This window comes from Mobula birostris, chromosome 8, assembly GCF_030028105.1.
Source record: "Mobula birostris isolate sMobBir1 chromosome 8, sMobBir1.hap1, whole genome shotgun sequence".
NCBI classification, from domain to species: Eukaryota; Metazoa; Chordata; class Chondrichthyes; order Myliobatiformes; family Myliobatidae; genus Mobula; species Mobula birostris.
The window spans coordinates 47,200,748-47,219,824 of NC_092377.1; the positions used below are offsets into that span (position 1 = coordinate 47,200,748).

Here is a 19,077-nt window from a genome sequence, read left to right on the forward strand (position 1 = left end):
CGGACCCCAAGATCCCTCTAATCCTCCACACTGCCAAGAGTCTTGCCATTAATGCTATATTCTGCCATCATATTTGATCTACCAAAGTGAACCACCTCACACTTATCTGGGTTGAACTCCATCTGCCACTTCTCAACCCAGTTTTGCAACCTATCAATGCCCTGCTGTAACTACTGACAGCTCTCCACACTATCCACAACACCTCCAACATTTGTGTTATCAGCAAATTTACTAACCCATCCCTCCACTTCCTCATCCAGGTCATTTATAAAAATCACAAAGAGTAGGGGTCCCAGAACAGATCCCTGAGGCACACCACTGGTCACCGGCCTCCATGCAGAATATGACCCGCCTACAACCACTCTTTGGCTTCTGTGGGCAAGCCAGTTCTGGATCCACAATGCAATATCCCCTTGGATCCCATGCCTCCTTACTTTCTCAATAAGCGTAATCAAATGCCTTGCTAAAATAAAATTCATTATTGAGAGACTGTGTCGTCATCTAACCAAGCAAGTTACCCAGCAGTGGGGATAAGTAACAGAAGACTTTAAATACATAAGATTTCCTACCTATGTAATATATTGATCCATTATTACAGCCCAACAGAAGGAATGTTCCTGCTGTGTCACAGCTTGTGATAGGGACAACTTCCTGTACCTGCAAATTTGAACAGGGAAGTTCAGGTGAAAAACTGGATCATAATCTTTTCACTTGGCAAATTTAACTCATATAAATAATAAATAAGTTAAAATGGTTTTGATTTATCCAGAGAAAGATAGTATACTTGGTTAGAAAGCCTACCAGAGAGCTAAAGAAAAAGAAATTTTGAAGTTATACTACCCAATGAGCATGCTACCAAACTTCAAAACAAAATCAGCATTTTAATCATGCCACTTCTCTGGTGGTATTTCACTAGGATACATGATTTTTCACACCTACAGAGCATATGCCTCAATCACTATCAAAAAATTAAGACTAGCCTCTCCCACGGCATCATTGTCCTGTGGTCCACACGGTGAGTATATAGCAACTGGAAGTGACTTACTGTTCATCTGAAAACTGTATTTACCTGGTACTTAAAGCATTTGACTAATTTATAATTAACTTATTATGAAACAGGACTGTTGCAAAGGAACCCCAATCTCCCTCTCCTTACTTCCCCATAGCCCAGTAATTTATTTTCTCTTGCATTCTTATTGTCTCTACTTTAGTTCTTCCGTCACTTGCAAAGGGCAATATTCAATAACCAATTAAATAACTGGCCTGACTTTGGCTGCATGGATTTTAGCTTCTTCCCACAACACAGAAACATGAAAAATCCACAGAGACTGCATCTGAGATCACGATTGGACCTGGGTTACTGAAGCTGTGAGGAAGTAGAATGAACTGCTACATCATTCTGCCAATTTCCACCCATTTTTTTCCAGCGGGAATAATCACAATTTTTCTTTATCTAAAATCAAGTTTTCTTTACCTAAAGAAAACAATCCAGTCTAATCAATCCTTTCACATACAACTGAAACATCCCAGTAAATTCTCCAATCTTAACATTATGCTCAAATCTTCTCTGAACCTTCTTTGGTGCCATCATATCCTTCCTGTATTATATGACTCAGATTTCTAGGTGACACAGAGACTTCAGTTGCTAGATATTAGTCTAATTATTTCTATACTTCTACCATTATCTCCTTTCTCCATCACCCTGTGCACCAGCTGCAGGGTGTGTATCCATGCACAGATCTCCACGGTCCTCTACACTTGTGTGAATCATAGAACTCATTTTTGTATTCCCTTGTATTATTTGTCCTCCAAATTCCATCCCCTACATCTGGCTGTTTTTGTGTCACTTCTAAACTTCTCAATCACTGCCCTTGCACTTAATTTTGTACTATTAATACATAATGACAAAAGTGAGTGAGAAACATGCACTAGAAGCCACACAAAACGCTAAACTTCGAGTCACTGAAACAGCCCATGACTATTTCCCCTTGTGTGAAGCCATCATGCTAATTTTGGATGGAATCATTCAGCTAATTTTCCTTTGAATCACTAAGGTTTTATGATTCCATTCTGTCTGTCATGTGAAATTTTGTTAAATCAAACTTCCTTATTATTTCCTCAAAATTCATTTCTTCTTAACAAATTCACATCGGCTGTCTTTGATTAAGCTAAGCTTTTCTAACTAATAACTTAAACAGTCTTTTTTCAGTCTGTAAAACTTACCAATCTATGTTATGCTGACAAGCCCTTAAGTTACCATTTTCTTTTTTAAATTACACAGTATTGAACCCATCTACAACTTGTGGCAGGGAAAGGGGAAAGGTAACCTAGTGTCATTCAGGGCTGAACTGAAATATATTTCTCAAATAGATTCACATTTTGCTATCCTTCAAGCTGATTTTTTCACTAGCCTTGCAAAATCTGTTTCATCTTTAGATTGAGTTCCCTTTCACCAAATTAATTCTCAACTATCATCTCCTCCTAATGTCATATTAGATTCGGCTTGCTAATAACTGAAAACATATCTGTCCACATCTAATTAATTAATTTAGAGATACATATGTAAGTAGACCATCAAATCTAGACAAGCTGGGATTCTTCAAAAGTCAGCATTGCCATTCACCCCTCACATCTTATATCCTGCAAAAATTTAAAATTGCATTGACAGCTAGGGAAAAATTATTTGAATGAAATGAAGTTGAAGTTCTTGGGCAATATGTATTTTTAACTTCCAGTATGGACAACACATCAAAAAAAAGAATCGTGGTAGTATTACAAATCCATTATATCAAACCTACTGAATCAGCTAATTTGAATTCAGCGTAATTTTAATACATTCTTCACCACCTCCTTTTCTTTTAGTAGTTTAGGATAATACATATCCTAATATACTGTATGAAGGAACAAAAGTGTTTTGAGAGGAGCCATCATTCAAAGTGACAATTTAGAATTGTATAACACCACAGTACAGAAGCAGACTCTTCACTCCATCTAGTCCAGTGGCCCCCAACCACCGGGCCGCAAAGCATGTGCTACCGGGCCGCGAGGAAACAATATGATTTGGCAATATGAAACGATATGAGTCAGCTGCATCTTTCCTCATTCCCTATCACGTACTGTTGAACTTGAACGCCACCCCCACACCCCCAGCCAGTTCGCAAGAATATTGTCAATATTAAACCGGTCCATGGTGCAAAAAAAGGTTGGGGACCCCTGATCTAGTCCATGCCAAACTTCGGACCATAGATTTTCATATCCCTTTTATCCATGTTATCTATCCAAATTTCTCTTCAATGTTGAATTCAAACCAGTATCCTTCACTTCCATGGCAAGCTTGTTCCACACTCTCACCACTCTCTGAGCGAAGAAGTTCCCCTTTAAACATATCCCCTTTCACTCTTAACCTATGACCTCTAGTTTTAGTCTTAACAACCACAATGGAAAAAGGCTGCTTGCATTTACCTTATCTATACCCCTCAATAATTTTTTTATTCTCTATCAAATCACCCCTCATTCTTCTACACTCGGGGGAATAAAAGTCCTAACCTATTCAAACTTTTTCTATAACTCAGATCCTCGAGCCCTGATAATATTCTTGTAAATTTTCTCTGCATTCTTTCAATCATACTTATATTTTTCTGTAGGTAGGTGACCAAACCTACACATAATACTCCAAATTAGGCCTCATCGATGTCTTATATAACCTCAACATAACGTCCCAACTCCTACACTCAATACTTTGATTTATGAAGGCCTATGTGTCAGAAGCTTTCTTTGTGACCCTATATACCTGTGACAAACTTTCAAAGTTCTATGGCTCTGTATTCCCAGATCCCTCCTTTCTACTGCACTCATCGGTGACCTACCACTCACCGTGTAAGTCCTACTCTGGTTTGTCTTCCCAAAGTGCAATACCTTACACTTGACTGCATTAAATTCCATCAGCCATTTTTCAGCTCGTTTTTCCAACTGGTCCAGATCTCGCTGCAAGCTTTGATAATCTTCCTTGCTATCCACTACATCCCAATCTTCATGTCATCTGTAAATTTGCTGAATTATTTTATCACATTATCACCCAGATGAGAAACAGCAAAGGACCCAACACCAATCCCTGCAGCACATCACTGGTCACAGGTCTCCCATCAGTGAGACAATCATCTACTACCATTCTTTGGCTTCTCTTGTGAAGCCACTGTCTAATCTGTTTTACTACCTGATCTTGAAAGTCCATGTAGACAACATTCACTGCCCTGCTTTTATCATCTTCCCTGGTAACTTCCTCCAAGATCAATTAGACATGGCCTACCACACACAAAGCCATAATGACCGTCCCTAATCAGTCCCTGTCTATCCAAATACCTATATATCCAGTCTCTTAGAATACCTTCCAATAACTTACCGACTACTGATGTCAGACTCACCAGGCCTACAATTCCCTGGCTTATTCTTGGCTATCCTCCAATTCTTTGGCAGTCACTCGTGGCTAAGGACATTTTAAATACCCCTTCTAGGGCCTCCGCAATTTCTGCACTAACCTCCCTCAGGGTCCGAAGGAACACTTTGTCAGGTCAGCTCCCTAATTTTCCTCAAGACAGCAAACACCTCCTCCTCTGTAATCTATATATGGTCCATGACTTCACTGTTACTTTGCCTTACTTCTATAGATTCTGTGCCCATCTCCTGAGTATACAGATGCAAAAAATCCATTTAAGACCTACCCCCATCTCTTTCGGCTCCAACCAGTTTGAACTTTCAGAAGACCAATTTTGTCTGTTGTTATCCCTTTTGCTCTTATTATATCCCTTCGGATTCTCCCTTACCTTTCTGCTAGAGCAATCCATGCCTTCTATTAGCCCTCCTGATTTCTTATACTCGAGCACCTCCTTTTTCTTAACCAGGGCCTCAATATCTCTCAAAACCCAAGTTATTATTGCCTTTTATTCGGACAAGAACATATAAACTCTGTACTCTCAAAATTCCACTAACCAAGTACATCTTTGCCAGGAAACAACCTGTTCAAATCCACATTTGACAAATCCTTTCTGATTCCATCAAAATTGTCTTTTCTCCAATTCAGAACCTCAGCCCAATACCAATCCTTCTCCATAATTATCTTGAAAGTAATGGCATTATGACCATCAGCTGCAAAGTGCTCCCTTACACAAACTTCTGTCACCTTCCCTGTCTCTTTTCCTAAAGGAGGTCTAACACCGTACTCTGTAGTTGGGAACTCCAACTTTCCTTAACACTTTTAACAATCTCAATCCCACCTAGCACTTTTAAAGTATCGGGGTCCCAGCCAATATGTGGAAAGTCAAAATCACCTTCTGTCACAACCTTGTGTTTCTTGCAATGGTCTGTGATCTCTCTACAAATTTGCTCCTCTAAATCCTGCTGACTATTGGGTGGTCTATAATATAATCCCATTAATGTGATCATCTCTATCTTATTCCACAGTTCTACCCATATAGCCTCAATAGATGAACTCTTCAGTTTGTCCATTCTGAGCCTGCTGTGACATTTTCCCTAACTAGTAATGCCATCTGACTAGTTTGTTGGAAATGACAGAAGAACTTGGCAAACATCTGACCACGTGTTCAAAATCTGTGCATGAATCTCTAGAAAATGCTTTCAAAAATGTGAATGAACCAGAATGTGAAAACTTCTCACTCAGTGCCTTGCTGCATTTAAAATGTCTGAATGTGAGGAAGCCATAAAATGGACATAATTACCATATCTTACAATCCTAACTGATGATGATGGCAATAGATTGAAAATAGGAAATAAATACACAAAATTCTGTTATAAAAGCAGCTCACCTGCCAGTGTTGGGTAACTGCATTCCACACACCAACTTTCCCTGTGTGACTGGTTGCGACTAGCTGATTACCAATGAAGAAGAGTGCATCCACTGGAACTCCAAGACTAAACACACCTGCAAAACAGTAAAAGCAAACATGTACATTACTACATCTCAAAACTTTATTCTAGAATTAACAGTTGTACTATTGGTTCTATTATATATTTTTTATTTGACCTACAAACTGATGAGGTGGGATTATGATTTTCTATACAGGTTTCCCCCGCTATCCGAAGGTAGAACGTCCTATGAAATGGTTCGTAAGCCGGAATGTCGTAAAGCGAAGAAGCAATTACCATTTATTTATATGGGAAAATTTTGTGAGCATTTGCAGACCCAAAAATAACCTATCAAATCATGCCAAATAACAAAAAGCAGGAATGATATGATAAATATACAGCCTATATAAATTAGAAATATTTCTCTACAACGACTGCCTGCACAGATCTCCGTAGTGAAAATCTCACGCAAGCGCTGTTGGCAAAACACTGCCTCAAGTAACCTTCAGGCTATGAAGCTGCCAAATCATACCAAATAACACTTAAAAATACATATAAAGTAGAAATAATGTATGTACAGTGTAATATCACTTACGGGAATCGGGAAGACAGCACCGAGCACACTGATGATGGTGTGTTAGGCTGAGTCGGAGCTTGGGTGGTGCAGTGGCCCCCACCCTCTGGGCCACCGACCGATACTGATTCGCGGAGAATGCAGCGGTAGCCAGGATGAACTCAGCACATCTTTAAGAAAAAAGCCGAAACAAACAAGCTAATTAATTAGGTGCCGCCCGGCACTTAATTGTCGGCCCAGATCAGAGGCGATTGCCGACTGCATTGCCTCTGATATAAGCCGACATTTATGTACCGGGTGGCACCTAATTAATTAGCATGTTTATTTCGGCTTTTTTCTTAAAGATGTGCTGGGTGCCTCCCGGCTACCACTGCATTCTCTGCGAATCGATATCTGTCCGCGGCCTGGGGGGTGGGGTGGTGGGACACTGGGGCGTCTGTTTCCATGAGGGCAGGCAGCTCATCTTTTATGACTGCCCGCCTCGATGTCGAAGGTCAAGGTTCGTCGTCTGCTGTGGCTGATGTGGAAGTTTTGCTTGACTGCTTAGTTAGCCTCGCGCATTTTTCTATCATACAGTTCTTTGTAAGCACTCAAACCATCCTGCAAATATGCCCTAAACCGACATACCCTTTCAAAATTAAAGTCGTACTTTATCACTGCAGCGAAAATCTCACACAGGTGCTTCACGTTCAGTTCCTGGACGATTTCACCTTCGGTCCGTTTGTTACTGTATTCAGTTTCGATTGTTATCCTTTCCTCTTGCAATTGCATCAGCTCTTCATCTATCAGTTCTTGGTCATGGGATGCCAAACCCTCTTCAACATCATCTTCGTCAACTTCCACAAGCCAAACTCACTTTGTCCTTACTTCGTTCACCACAATCAAAACGCTTAATTATGTCTAGTTTTACGCTAAGTGTAACACCCTTAGGATCTCTTTTAGGCTTTTCCGATACTTTAGAACTCATCTTGCTAACGGCTGCTCACAGGCACGTGTTTAAGCAATGCCAGCGAGAATGCAGTTCCGAATCCAGGGGAGAGCGGCTGCTCAGGGTGCGCGCTGCCTTTTATCGCGCGCTGCCTTTTTTTCGTAACAGTGAAAACACCTTCTGTTAGCGAAAACAGAGAACTAATGTAGGTCTTTCGTAACAGTGAGGTTTCGTAAAGCGAACGTTCGAAAAGCCGGGGACACCTGTACTAAGAGCCCTTTTTCATATGCAGACCACTTCTCTTATTAACCTCCAATGCCCTGCAATCCTTTGCTTTAGCAATCACCTCACTAAAATATGAATACTTAAGTATGTAATTAACTTGTGTAACAACTGTATTCAGATTAAAACCTGAATTTTTGATTTGGCTTACTTCTCTACAAATATACTATTTTAAGATATTTCATACCATTAATGTTCAATTGGTCTACAATCATAGGAAGATGCTTCCCTAGGTGTGCAGCTATTTATACCATATGATGTATTCGGAGCCCTAAACAGACCTGGATGCTTGCTGCTCAAGGACCAAGATAATGCACACATACACTGCATGTTCATAACACCTAATTTCTATGAGCCACATAGGATTTTTCTGCAGGTGTTTAATAGCCAATGACATAAAATTTAATCCAGAGGCATTCATCGTGCTGGTCGCACTGATCAATGAAAGTATATAAAAAAAATATATATATATAAATATAAATATCACGTTGGTCATTCTTTCTGCCAATGAAATTGTTAAAAAAGCCCACTAAATCATGATCTTCAAGCAAGGGACAGATTCTTTCAATATCTCCACATGAGTGTACAATCTGGCTAAGGTACTTGATGGCACCTCAAACATTTAGTGCTTTGTTGTGCAAAAGTCTAGAACATATGTAAAACCAGAATCTGTAATATGAAGATACTTTCAAAAATAATGAAATGAAAACTTCCTGAATATCAAAATATTACTATAAAGAGTAATAAACAGTAAAATAAACTAAATCAAATCAATATTTGGTTTTCAAACTGCATCAATTCTCTTAGGTACACATAGTTTTGTAAGAAAATCAGCCGGTAGGTTGTTACAAGTATATCGGAAAACTTGCCACAGTACTTCTGCAAATCTTGGCTGCCTCGCTTGCTTCTATTTCTCCAAGTAATCCTAGACAGCCTCTATGATGTTGAGATCAATGCTCTCTGGAGGCCGTACGATCTGAAGCCATATAAAAACTCTAGGGTGTCTAAGACTTTTGCATAATACTGTACAAATGTATCAAGAGCAGAAACTTGATAGCAGTTACTATTACTGAAAGGTATAATATTGGATAAAAAAAATTAAATTGTTAATGGTGGCTGGTTAGATAATAAATGATCAGACACAGCATAACATCTGCAGCATAACTTGGGTAAACATGAAAAACAGTGAAGAGGTTGGATTAAACCATAAATCAGGATGCAGTAAAACACACCAGTGTATTCACTTAAGAAAGAAACATAAGAAATAGAGGCAGGAATAGGCCATCTGACCCATCAAGCCTGCTCCACCCATGCCTGATGCAATTAAATTCACTGATCTAATTATATTACTAAGTTTTTTGCAATATTGAATAAATGCAAAAACCAGGAATCATATTCCTGCTGTTCACACAGATAGTGATCTCCATCTCCACCTTCTTGATAATCAGTGAAGGACAATTCTACCATTTGTACGGAATCATCATCTCCCGATACACCTGCAGTGAAACATTTTGCAAGGCTTCAGTGTCTTTGAAGCATCCTTGGGGCATTCAGTGTCCTTTACCACTATTCATTTGCATTTCAGGTAATTCAAGGGTGTTAAAATGTAATGTCTGTGCTGTGTCTTTAACTATTCAAACTGAAATCAACCTTGTAGACTGCTATATTTGGACGATTTACCTAGTCCATGAACCCAGAAATTACACAATATTGGTGCAGATGACTAAAAACTACAATAATCATACTGCCCAAAGTAAACACTGCCACCTCCTGCATATCCACCCTCAGTGCCCACCACCTCAAGAACTTAAAAATTAATTCAATGCTTTAGCTACAACATAACACAACAAAATTGAAACATGAACAAAATCTTTATCACATATAATGGGGTTTCTAGTTTTAAGATTTTTATTCAATTAGTGATCAACGGTATCAACTGATGACATAGGTCTAAGAATACATTATTCAGAAACTTCCCTTAGCTGCTGTCAATGTTTAACGTCTAGCAGAGCTTTCTGAGGAGATGATTTAAGCTAAATCAGTAGAACTTTTAAACTTGTAAGTAGTTAACTGAGTTAAGTAGTTGGGCTATATGTAACTGGAACTGTGGTGATGACATGGTTAGCACCAGTGCTGACCATCCATGCAAGTGGAGTGTGCTGAAAACAATGTAAATAAAGTACTAGTTATGCATTATAAAACATGAAAGAATATCTTAGTCCCCAACTACACTAAGTAGCACACAAATGTAGTGGATAGTTCTTAAGTATTTCTTTTCTTCTTTGTACATTCATAAAAACATTTCAACACTGGACAATTCCTCCTTCATATAGTATATTGTATCTAGACTTCTATTGTGACTTTCAGTTCAGCAGATTTTCCAAACTTATACTGAAGCGCAGCACCTATTTGAAGTTTCAGATTAAGGTGTATAATTAAAAAAGAAACATCAACCACTTAAAAGTTTTGAAAGCCTAGTTGGTGTTTCCCCTCACTTTTGTCAGTGGAAGTCAATGTCATTGTCACGGTATCTGACATTTTAGTACTTGCATCTGGAACACACTTTTTAAATCCATGAAACATTTCTCCTCTATAATGTACTTTTTAAAATCATGAACCTCACTTTCAATGTGGATCAATCTCTTCTGTACAAAACTGTGAAGATATTTTCAATATTCCTGCATGATCATCCACCATGTTTAATTCCACTTTCCGCCTCATGCACGTCAAGTGTCATAAATATTCATGCCAATTAAATAATGTTACAATTTGCATGAACATCTGTTGTGCATATTAAGCCTCCTTTTGCCAATTGTATGTTGACAACTGGTAACTTGTAATAAATTCACCTGGGGAGAAGAACCATTTCCCAAGCCCAGCAAAGGAATGACAACCTTACAGGCAAGCACAGTAATGGTAATCACTTACTTTAATTTATTTTCAAAATATGCATTAGAAGCTATTCTGAAATAAATTTGGGTTGACACCTAAATCTGCTTATTTGCTGGATTTGTCCCCAAAGAAATCTCCAGTGCAGTTCACATCAAAGAAACAATAGATGTGAAAAATGCAGAATCAGGCATTTTCAGAAACTTATTCCTCTTTCAGAATCTTAAATTTAAGGTAGAAATAAACAGCTAAAAAATTCACAAATGCAAAATGCAACAGAACTGGAAATATAAATTATAAACATAAAATAATAAAGCAAAAAGCTTGATTTCTGCAGTTGTCCTGAAGATGGCAAGCTATTAAACTGCTTTTATAGATGGAAGCTTACTAGTTCCTGTCAAGTAGACATTTTTATCATGTGACTTTGTAGCGTTTGCAATAGTTAGTGCATTACAATTATGCCAATACCTAATCTGATAAAATATACAAATTACAGCACACATTATCACTGGATAGCTTTAGAACAAGCTAACCTTTCCTTCCATCCATCAGGGCTGTGGTCAATTGCTTCACTTATGCAGCTAACAGAAATATAAACTGATTTGAATCACAGAAAAAATCAGAGCTCAAGTCTCCAAAGCTACAGCCTCAGTAAACAATTCTTTTAGATTATCAGAACACTCCCATTCAAAGAAATATTTAATTATTGGTTCACAATTATTCTTATTCTAGATATCACAAATGTGGGCAGAACTCTAACAAAGCATACCCATTTGTTCTACCACAGCAAAATGGCAAATGACATAAACTTAATTTGCTGTGTAAATTGCAACAAACTAATATGCTAAAAAGATCTATCACAATTGAAAGGCAAGTATGAAGGTGGTATTAAAGCAGAAGGAGGTTTACAAAAAGACCATCAGACACAGGAGCAGAATTAGGCCATTCAGCATATCAAGTCTGTTCTGCCATTCCATCATGGCTAATTTATTATCCCTCTCAACCCCATTCTCCTGCCTTTCTCCCATAACTTTTGACAGCCTTATGAATCAAGAACCTATCAATCGCTGCTTTAAATATACCCAATGACGACTTCCACAGCTGTCTCTGGCAATGAATTCCTCAGATTCACCACCCTCTGGCAAAAGAAATTCCTCCTCATCTCTGTTCTAAGTGGACATCCCTCTTGAGGCTATGCCCTCTGGTCCTAGACTCCCTCACTATAGGAAACATCCTTTCCACATCCACTCCATCTCGGCCTTTCAACATTTGATAAGTTTCAATGAGATTCCCCCCTCGTTTTTCTAAACTTCAGCAAATAGAGCCATTAAATGCTACTCATATGTGTCACGTACCCCGTGACGGGTTAAAGAACCAGCAGAAATGGAAAACAGCTAGAGTCTGGTATTGGTGTTAACACATGGTATTTATTGGTAACTACACAATACAGTAATATAAATTCAATATATCAAACAGGTTAGCAATGATTATATAAGTGTAGAAATAGAGAAACCAAGCTTCTTCAAGCCTAGGGGTAAATGGATACAGTCCTACGGTGATGAGTAAAGTTCAGTTCAGTTCATGGTATTGAGTTGAGTAGTGATGGAGAGAGAGAGAGAAAGATGTGTAATCCAGGGTAAATGTCGAGAGAAGGCAATTACATCGATATCCCACAGATTCCACAACAGCAATACAAAATAACAATAGTAGTAGGTTTTATCTAGTAGGTGTTGGGCACGTGACCAAGTGGTTATGGCGTTTGTCTAGTTATTTCAAGGTCGCTAGTTCGAGCCTCAGCTGTGGCAGCGTGTTTGTGCCCTTGAGCAAGGCACTTAATCACACATTGCTCTAGTCTGTGCGAGGAGTGGCGCCCCACACAGACTTCCAATCTGCGCCTTGTAAGGCATGAAAATATCCGACGCAGGCCTCTCATGGTCTGAGTCGACGTTCCCCCCCTTATCTCCAAAGTTGTTCCACTCCACACACAAAATATCACTGACGGTGATCGTCAACAAATATCCTTTCAATACAAGTGGTACCACACCCGAATTCAGCCACGGGTCATTCCAAAGTGGTGGCCACAGGATACTCCAACAGAACCCACATATGGATTATCACCAACAGTAGGCTATCACTAAGGGGACCCTCTTCAAGGGAACCAACCCCAAACACACAACGTGATAGCCACTTATCCAGTTCCACAACATACGAAATAACTCCCACAGTGATTTGCCACAGGGGTGCCTTTCTTCAGTGAACTACCACACCCAAACAAGGCTAACATACAAGTGGTATTCACAAAGGTACTCCCCTCACCAGAGAACCCACTCTTGTGGATTAACTACATGACAGTCACACCTTCGTATTTGAATGGAACTCAAACTCACCCTTACAGGCTACTTACAAAGAGGGTCCAAACAGTGATCTCTTTGTGAGTAGGTTTCTTCTGTTTCAACCCTATCTTTCCTCTCTTCTCTTCCTTTAAAGTCACCAAATGTGACTACAAAAAGGAGACTGTCTTCTGTGCTGGAGTTATCAACCCAGGAGAGGGTTGGACACACTAATAACTCCCCACTAGTCACACCTTTTCCACACTGCGAGAGCCACTGATCGATTCTCCAAAAAAAACACCATTCTGCGGACACAACAAAGCTCATCCAGTGTCCAAAACCATGTGTCTACGTGTCTATCAGCTGACCTTCTATTTAACTCACCATGCTGAACATCAGCTGTCCATCAAGTAGCTCCTCCCCTCTCTCTCTATAGGAACACAGAAGCTGGCAGTGTCCTTGCAAAAGTGTAAACATGCTGCAGAGAAACCATAACATCACCTCCAAGCAGACTTCGCCTCTCTCTCTCTCAATAACAAGGTGTCTGTGTTGGACACCTCTCTCTCTCTTTTTAAAGGTATAGTCTATAAAAAATATGACCCCTAGGGGTACATATGTTAACCCTTTAGAGTCTATGGCTGTGATGGCTATTGGTTTTATTTTAAATACTGCAGTAAACAAATATCATTATTGTTCAGGCAGTCGGGTTCGTGAAGATAAATATAAAAAGCTAATTATTGAAAATATAAAAGCAGGACACAGGTATGGAGAATTTTGTAGAGGAGAAGGGATCAAAGAAAGGCTGCCAGGTATCTTCCAGAAATTGAAATTAAATTTCATATACTTGGTTTACATTCTCTTGAATTTAAAAGACTAAGTTGTTTGCTTAGTAAGGTATTTAAAGAGACAGATTTCATAAGCCATGAACAGAAAGACTTATTCTTCTTTCACTGGATCCCTAACGCTTAAGTTTAAGAGACTGGCCTTTTAGAAGGAAAATTAAACTTTGCTTATTCTACATAAAAGGTAATGAGAACCCAGAACTCTTTTCCGAATGTATCTAAGTACTGGAAAATTGAAACTAAAATTCTCACGTCATCTTGATCAAACTTTGTAGGGAAATATATATTCAGGGATATGCAAGTAATGCTAGTTAAATGGTGCATGTCAGTCAGTCATCTAACTGACTGGTAGACCAGAGTTCACAGGATTAAAAGCCCATGTCCAGTCCCATTTCCCAGTGATCTGAGTGATGATGGGAGTACAGACAACAAAATATACAATCCACACATTTATGGATGGAATGGAACTAGTGCAAGGAGGCCAATAAAATAACAGTGCTTCAAGTGATAAAAAAAAATGGTTAATATTCCAATGGTTGCAAGGCATTTTCTCAATTCAGGCTCAGATCATCAACAAGTACATTCCATTTAATTCATGAATAATTTTAGGTATTCATATTGGACTTGCGCTATGTTCAAGATCTAGTGAATGGTAATATTAATCATCTGGATTGTTCTCTCGGTACATCTAGATTGCTCTCTCGGTACATCTAGATTGCTCTCTCGGTACATCTGGATTGTTCTCTCGGTACATCTGAATTGTTCTCTCGGTACATCTGGATTGTTCTCTCGGTACATCTAGATGGCTCTCTCGGTACATCTGGATTGTTCTCTCGGTACATGCCAGGACGAAAGGTGTGAAAACGGAAGGAATGCATTTGTTCATTTCTGAAAACTGAAAATCAAATGTACAAACTGTTGCACCCCCAAACTAATGAAACCAAATTATGTATTCTCTCACAGTTTTATAGTACCTACCGATTTCATTGCCACGGCCTCCATCCTGAATACTCCACAGAATTATACTGCTATCGGATGCCACCGCTACCATCTTGTCTTTATCACCAAGTGGTCCACCAACAACTTTAGCATTTACAGCAACTCGCTCTATTGTCCAGTCAAGGTAAGGGCTTGTAAATACCTGCTGCCAACCAGAAGACTCCTTAATTCTAGAAATAAACACAAAACATTAATCAGTAAGGATTCCAACATATAGTATACACTGTTTCCATAAGCATGGAGCTAGTGACATGGAATAATTTATTTTCACAACGGTCTTGGAGCAGGGTTTCCTAACCTGGGGTCCATGGCATAAAAAAGTCTGGAAACCTCTGCCTTCAAGTGATTCCATATATCCAGAAATGAATGACAAAAGAAATTATGGAAACTTGCTATAGTTTCGAAAACTCAAAGTTGAATTGAAAATTTCAAGACAACAAAGTGAATTAATAAAACCGATGAGATTACCATTGTTGCAAGTTCAAATATCAGAGAATATAAATAAAAAAAAGAATGGTTGAACAATTAGGGGAGTGAAATTGTGATTAAAATTGTTACATGGAATAAAGAACATTAAAGCAGCAATACATTTTTGGCAAAGGTAGTAACTGAATGTATTTGCAAATATAGCCAGTTTCTAGAAATTCTATGTTAAAATTCCAATACAGCTGAATGCAGTCTCAGATCCCATGTAAAGTATTGCATTACACAACTGTTAGCCTGAAGTTTCTGTCTGAAATTTTATTATGCATTACTGATCTGTTAGTAGTAACAGTGGTTTTCAACACCCAACAGTGCAATCAGCTTTCACTGGGATCCAATGAAAATACATTCTTGGAAACAGGCAGAAAAAGTAGTATTTATTAGCTACTCTTACTTTTTTGGTGTACCTAAACATTGATGGTTAAATCTTTTTAATTTTATTCTGGTTGCCCATTACTAGATGAAGTCTATCTCACCCATAAACTTTCAAAAACATTCCTACAAGATTTTTAATACATTTATTTCCCAATTTGCAGCAGCAATATACCAATGGCTAGAATATATCCCTTTAGCAGTTAGGTCATTGGCTGGAGATAACAAACTTAAAATTTTAGACAAAAAGTATAAGAGCAATGTGAATGAAATCAAGATTGGCTGTGATTTGGAATTTAGGGTGTTGGAAACAGAATTAATTAGCACATCAGTTACTACATTACATTTGTTCTTAGCCAAAGGGGACATTAAAAGAAAATTGGATAGCAAAACGTAAAACAAATTTGCCAGTATGTCAGACAACAGCAGGGGAAGTGGGTTGCTCTATTAAAAGCTTGCATCAGTTTGATGGGCTGAATAACTTTTCCCTGTACCTTAATTCTACCAAACATTAGCCTTTGAGAAATGTCTCAGTATATCATGCAAAATTCTTAACTTTATCAAATGTACATTCAATCTATTCAAAAGAGAGAACAGTTAACAAATCATTGCAAGAATATGCAAAATCCTTCACAACATGTTGTGTTATTTACAATATTGTTTTAATCCTTTATCACTACTTTGCTTCAATTTCCCTGGACATCCTGAAAATTTTAATTCACTTCTGGAATCTTTCATTTTAAAAAAATAGCCACATTTTAGAAATATATGGGCTAAGGATTGTGGGTGTTGATTTTAGTAATGTAAGAGAAATTCAACTGCCAGCAGGATTAAAATAAAAGGACCACGAAAACAATTGAAGATGAAGATAGATAGTTTTTTTCCAATGACAAGGATGTCAAAACTAGACAGCATAGGTTTAAGATGAGAGGACAGAGTGCAGTTGATATCTGGGATGTGCCATTAGTGGAGATGGATAAATCAGCTACAATTACTATATTTAAGAGGCATTAAGATGGACACTTACATTGGCAAAATGATTGGCATGAATGTGATGAGCCCTAGAGTCCTTTGCTATGCTATACAACTCTATTACTTTCATTTTCTACCTCACTGTATATTTTCTACAGTTATTGTGACCAGACAGAAAGCAAAACAAAACGTTTCTAAAAAAGGAAAATAGAACATCCTAATGAATTCACTTTTTCTTTTAACACTTTATGCACTAATTCACTATAGTTTTGTTATGTCTACATATTATCCTTTTTATTTATTGGCAACCTTCAATCACTTTGAACTGAAAAGTTTAGGATTTAATTTTAGAAGTCAGTTAAGGATCACAAATAACCCTACTAGACAAGAACAGCGGATCTTCTTCCCTGAAGTTTTAAAAAATAATAAAAATGGTTGTATTTAAATGCCTCGCTGCTCCAATTGAATCTGAACTCAAAAATCACTGGATTCTGTTGGATTATGGGATACTAGCCCAGAAACATAACCACCACAATACAACACCCACTTAACATACCTGTGAATATAGATCATAAAACAGAGAACAGTACAGCACAGTACAAGCCCATTCGGCCCTCAATGCTCTGCTGATATTCTATCCAATGCCAAGATCAGTCTCACTCTTCCCTCCATTTTCCTTTCATTGACGTGCCTGTCTAAGAGTCTCTTAAATGTCCTTGATGTATCTGGCTCTATTACCACTCCCAGCAGTGTGTATCATGCACTTTGTGTAAACAAACAACCTTTGACATTCCAACCCCTATACTTTCTCCCAAGCATCTTAGAAATATGTAATCCCTTATTAGCCATTGCCACCTGAGGAAAAAGACATTGGCTGCCTGCTTATCTATGCCTTTTATCATTACATACAAGCTTATGTTCTGACACTGAACTGGGAACATTACTGAAACCAAAGTGAAAGAGGTATATATGAAGAAGCTTATGAAACACCTGGAGTTAGGGAGTGATTTTACATTCACTGAATGTTTGTGTGAGTTACCTGCAACACTCATGAGATGTTAGCTTAATTCTCAAAGTACTTCTGATGGGTAGAGCCTTAAGAAGGCCAAGTGCACGAGGCATTAATTCTGGTTGGATGATATTCTGAACTGAAACTTCGGACTGTGTAGATTGCAAATAACTAGACCAGAGATCGAGAACAAAAATTCTTTATACAGGACAAAATAGAGATGCCTGTTGTCTAGTCCTTCAGTATTGTTTCTGTGTTCTAGTGTTTATGCTGTATCATTACAATTTCAGAGAGTTTTTAAATACACAAAAAATCATTTAGATTCTGCATCAAGAAACTCCAAATGCAGTCTGAACTGTTGGCCACATGTGGACCATTTTTAAAACAGCACCATCAGGTTTACAATGAGAACAGCAAACCTTTAATGTCTTTTAATAAACTGATTATAACTTTTATTCACAGATTGATAATTGTATTGACTTTCTGGTACCTGTAACAGACTACGAAGTGTGCATAAGCTACTACAATCCAATTGTGATGACCAGCAACTATCAGAACCTTCCGGGGATCAACCACTGTGCCTGCCAAAAACAATAAACAATAGAAAGAAACATCAGAGCTTGACATCTAACATTCCATTTTGATATCTCCTGGTGCGAATATAATAAGATATTTCCATATTATCATAAAACCAACTTTCAAAATTTATCGCCCACAATGCAGTACAAGGGAGAAGGAGACTGATAGATTTTCTCTGCTTTTGTATTGTAATTAATAAGTTAACTGATTTAGTCAATTGAGCATCATTTTTAAAATGGCTCTATTACCACTCCCAGCATGGTTAGCCCAAAAATGAGCAATGGGACGGCAGTGAAAATTTTTTTTTATATAGGAATCCGTTAGTCTCAGGAGACCATGGATTTGCACCATGGAAGGTTTCCAGGGCGCAGGCCTGGGCAAGGTTGTATGGAAGACAGGCAGTTGCCCTTGCTGCAAGTTTCCCTTCTCCATGGCACCAAGGTTGTCCAAGGGAAGGGCATTCAAGCCGATATAGCTTGGCACTGGTGTCGTCGCAGAGCAATGTGTGGTAAAATGCCTTGCTCAAGGACACAACACGCTGCCTCAGCCAAGGCTCGAACTAGCGACCTTCAGATCACTAGACGAACGCCTTAACCACTTGGCCACGCACCAACACAGTGAAAATTAGCCCTTGATAAAACTGGCTCTCAAACTGAACTGCCATGCTTGGCCTATCGTTATTCTTCAGTATTAAGGTAAATTGCCTAGTGATTCAGAACAGTTAGATACACCTCGTAAATTAGAAATACAAGCAGGGGTCAAACATTTTTTCCTCAGTCCTATCTCTAGATCCTTTAAATCATTCAACATTCCAATAAGATGAACAATATAGATTTGTACTTCCAATTTTAATTCTTTCTCAAGCTAATATAATTTCAACTAATGTTAAATCAAAATAAGAACAATACTAAAACATAAGGTTGTTATGCATAATTCATTTTGAAAACCAGCTAAACATT

At 38.3% G+C, this 19,077-nt stretch overlaps 1 protein-coding gene across 2 annotated transcripts in view; it reads right to left on the minus strand.

Annotated features, from left to right (window-relative positions):
• kctd3 (potassium channel tetramerization domain containing 3) overlaps window positions 1–19,077 on the minus strand; it is a 93,569-nt gene that overhangs the window by 11,658 nt on the left and 62,834 nt on the right. For both annotated transcript variants that reach the window (XM_072265123.1, XM_072265124.1), the window contains 4 exons: window positions 18,030–18,120; window positions 14,683–14,873; window positions 5,820–5,935; window positions 570–657 (listed from right to left, as the gene is read on the minus strand). In XM_072265123.1, coding sequence (XP_072121224.1) covers window positions 570–657; window positions 5,820–5,935; window positions 14,683–14,873; window positions 18,030–18,120 — 486 coding nt within the window. The remainder of the gene's footprint in view (window positions 1–569; window positions 658–5,819; window positions 5,936–14,682; window positions 14,874–18,029; window positions 18,121–19,077) is intronic.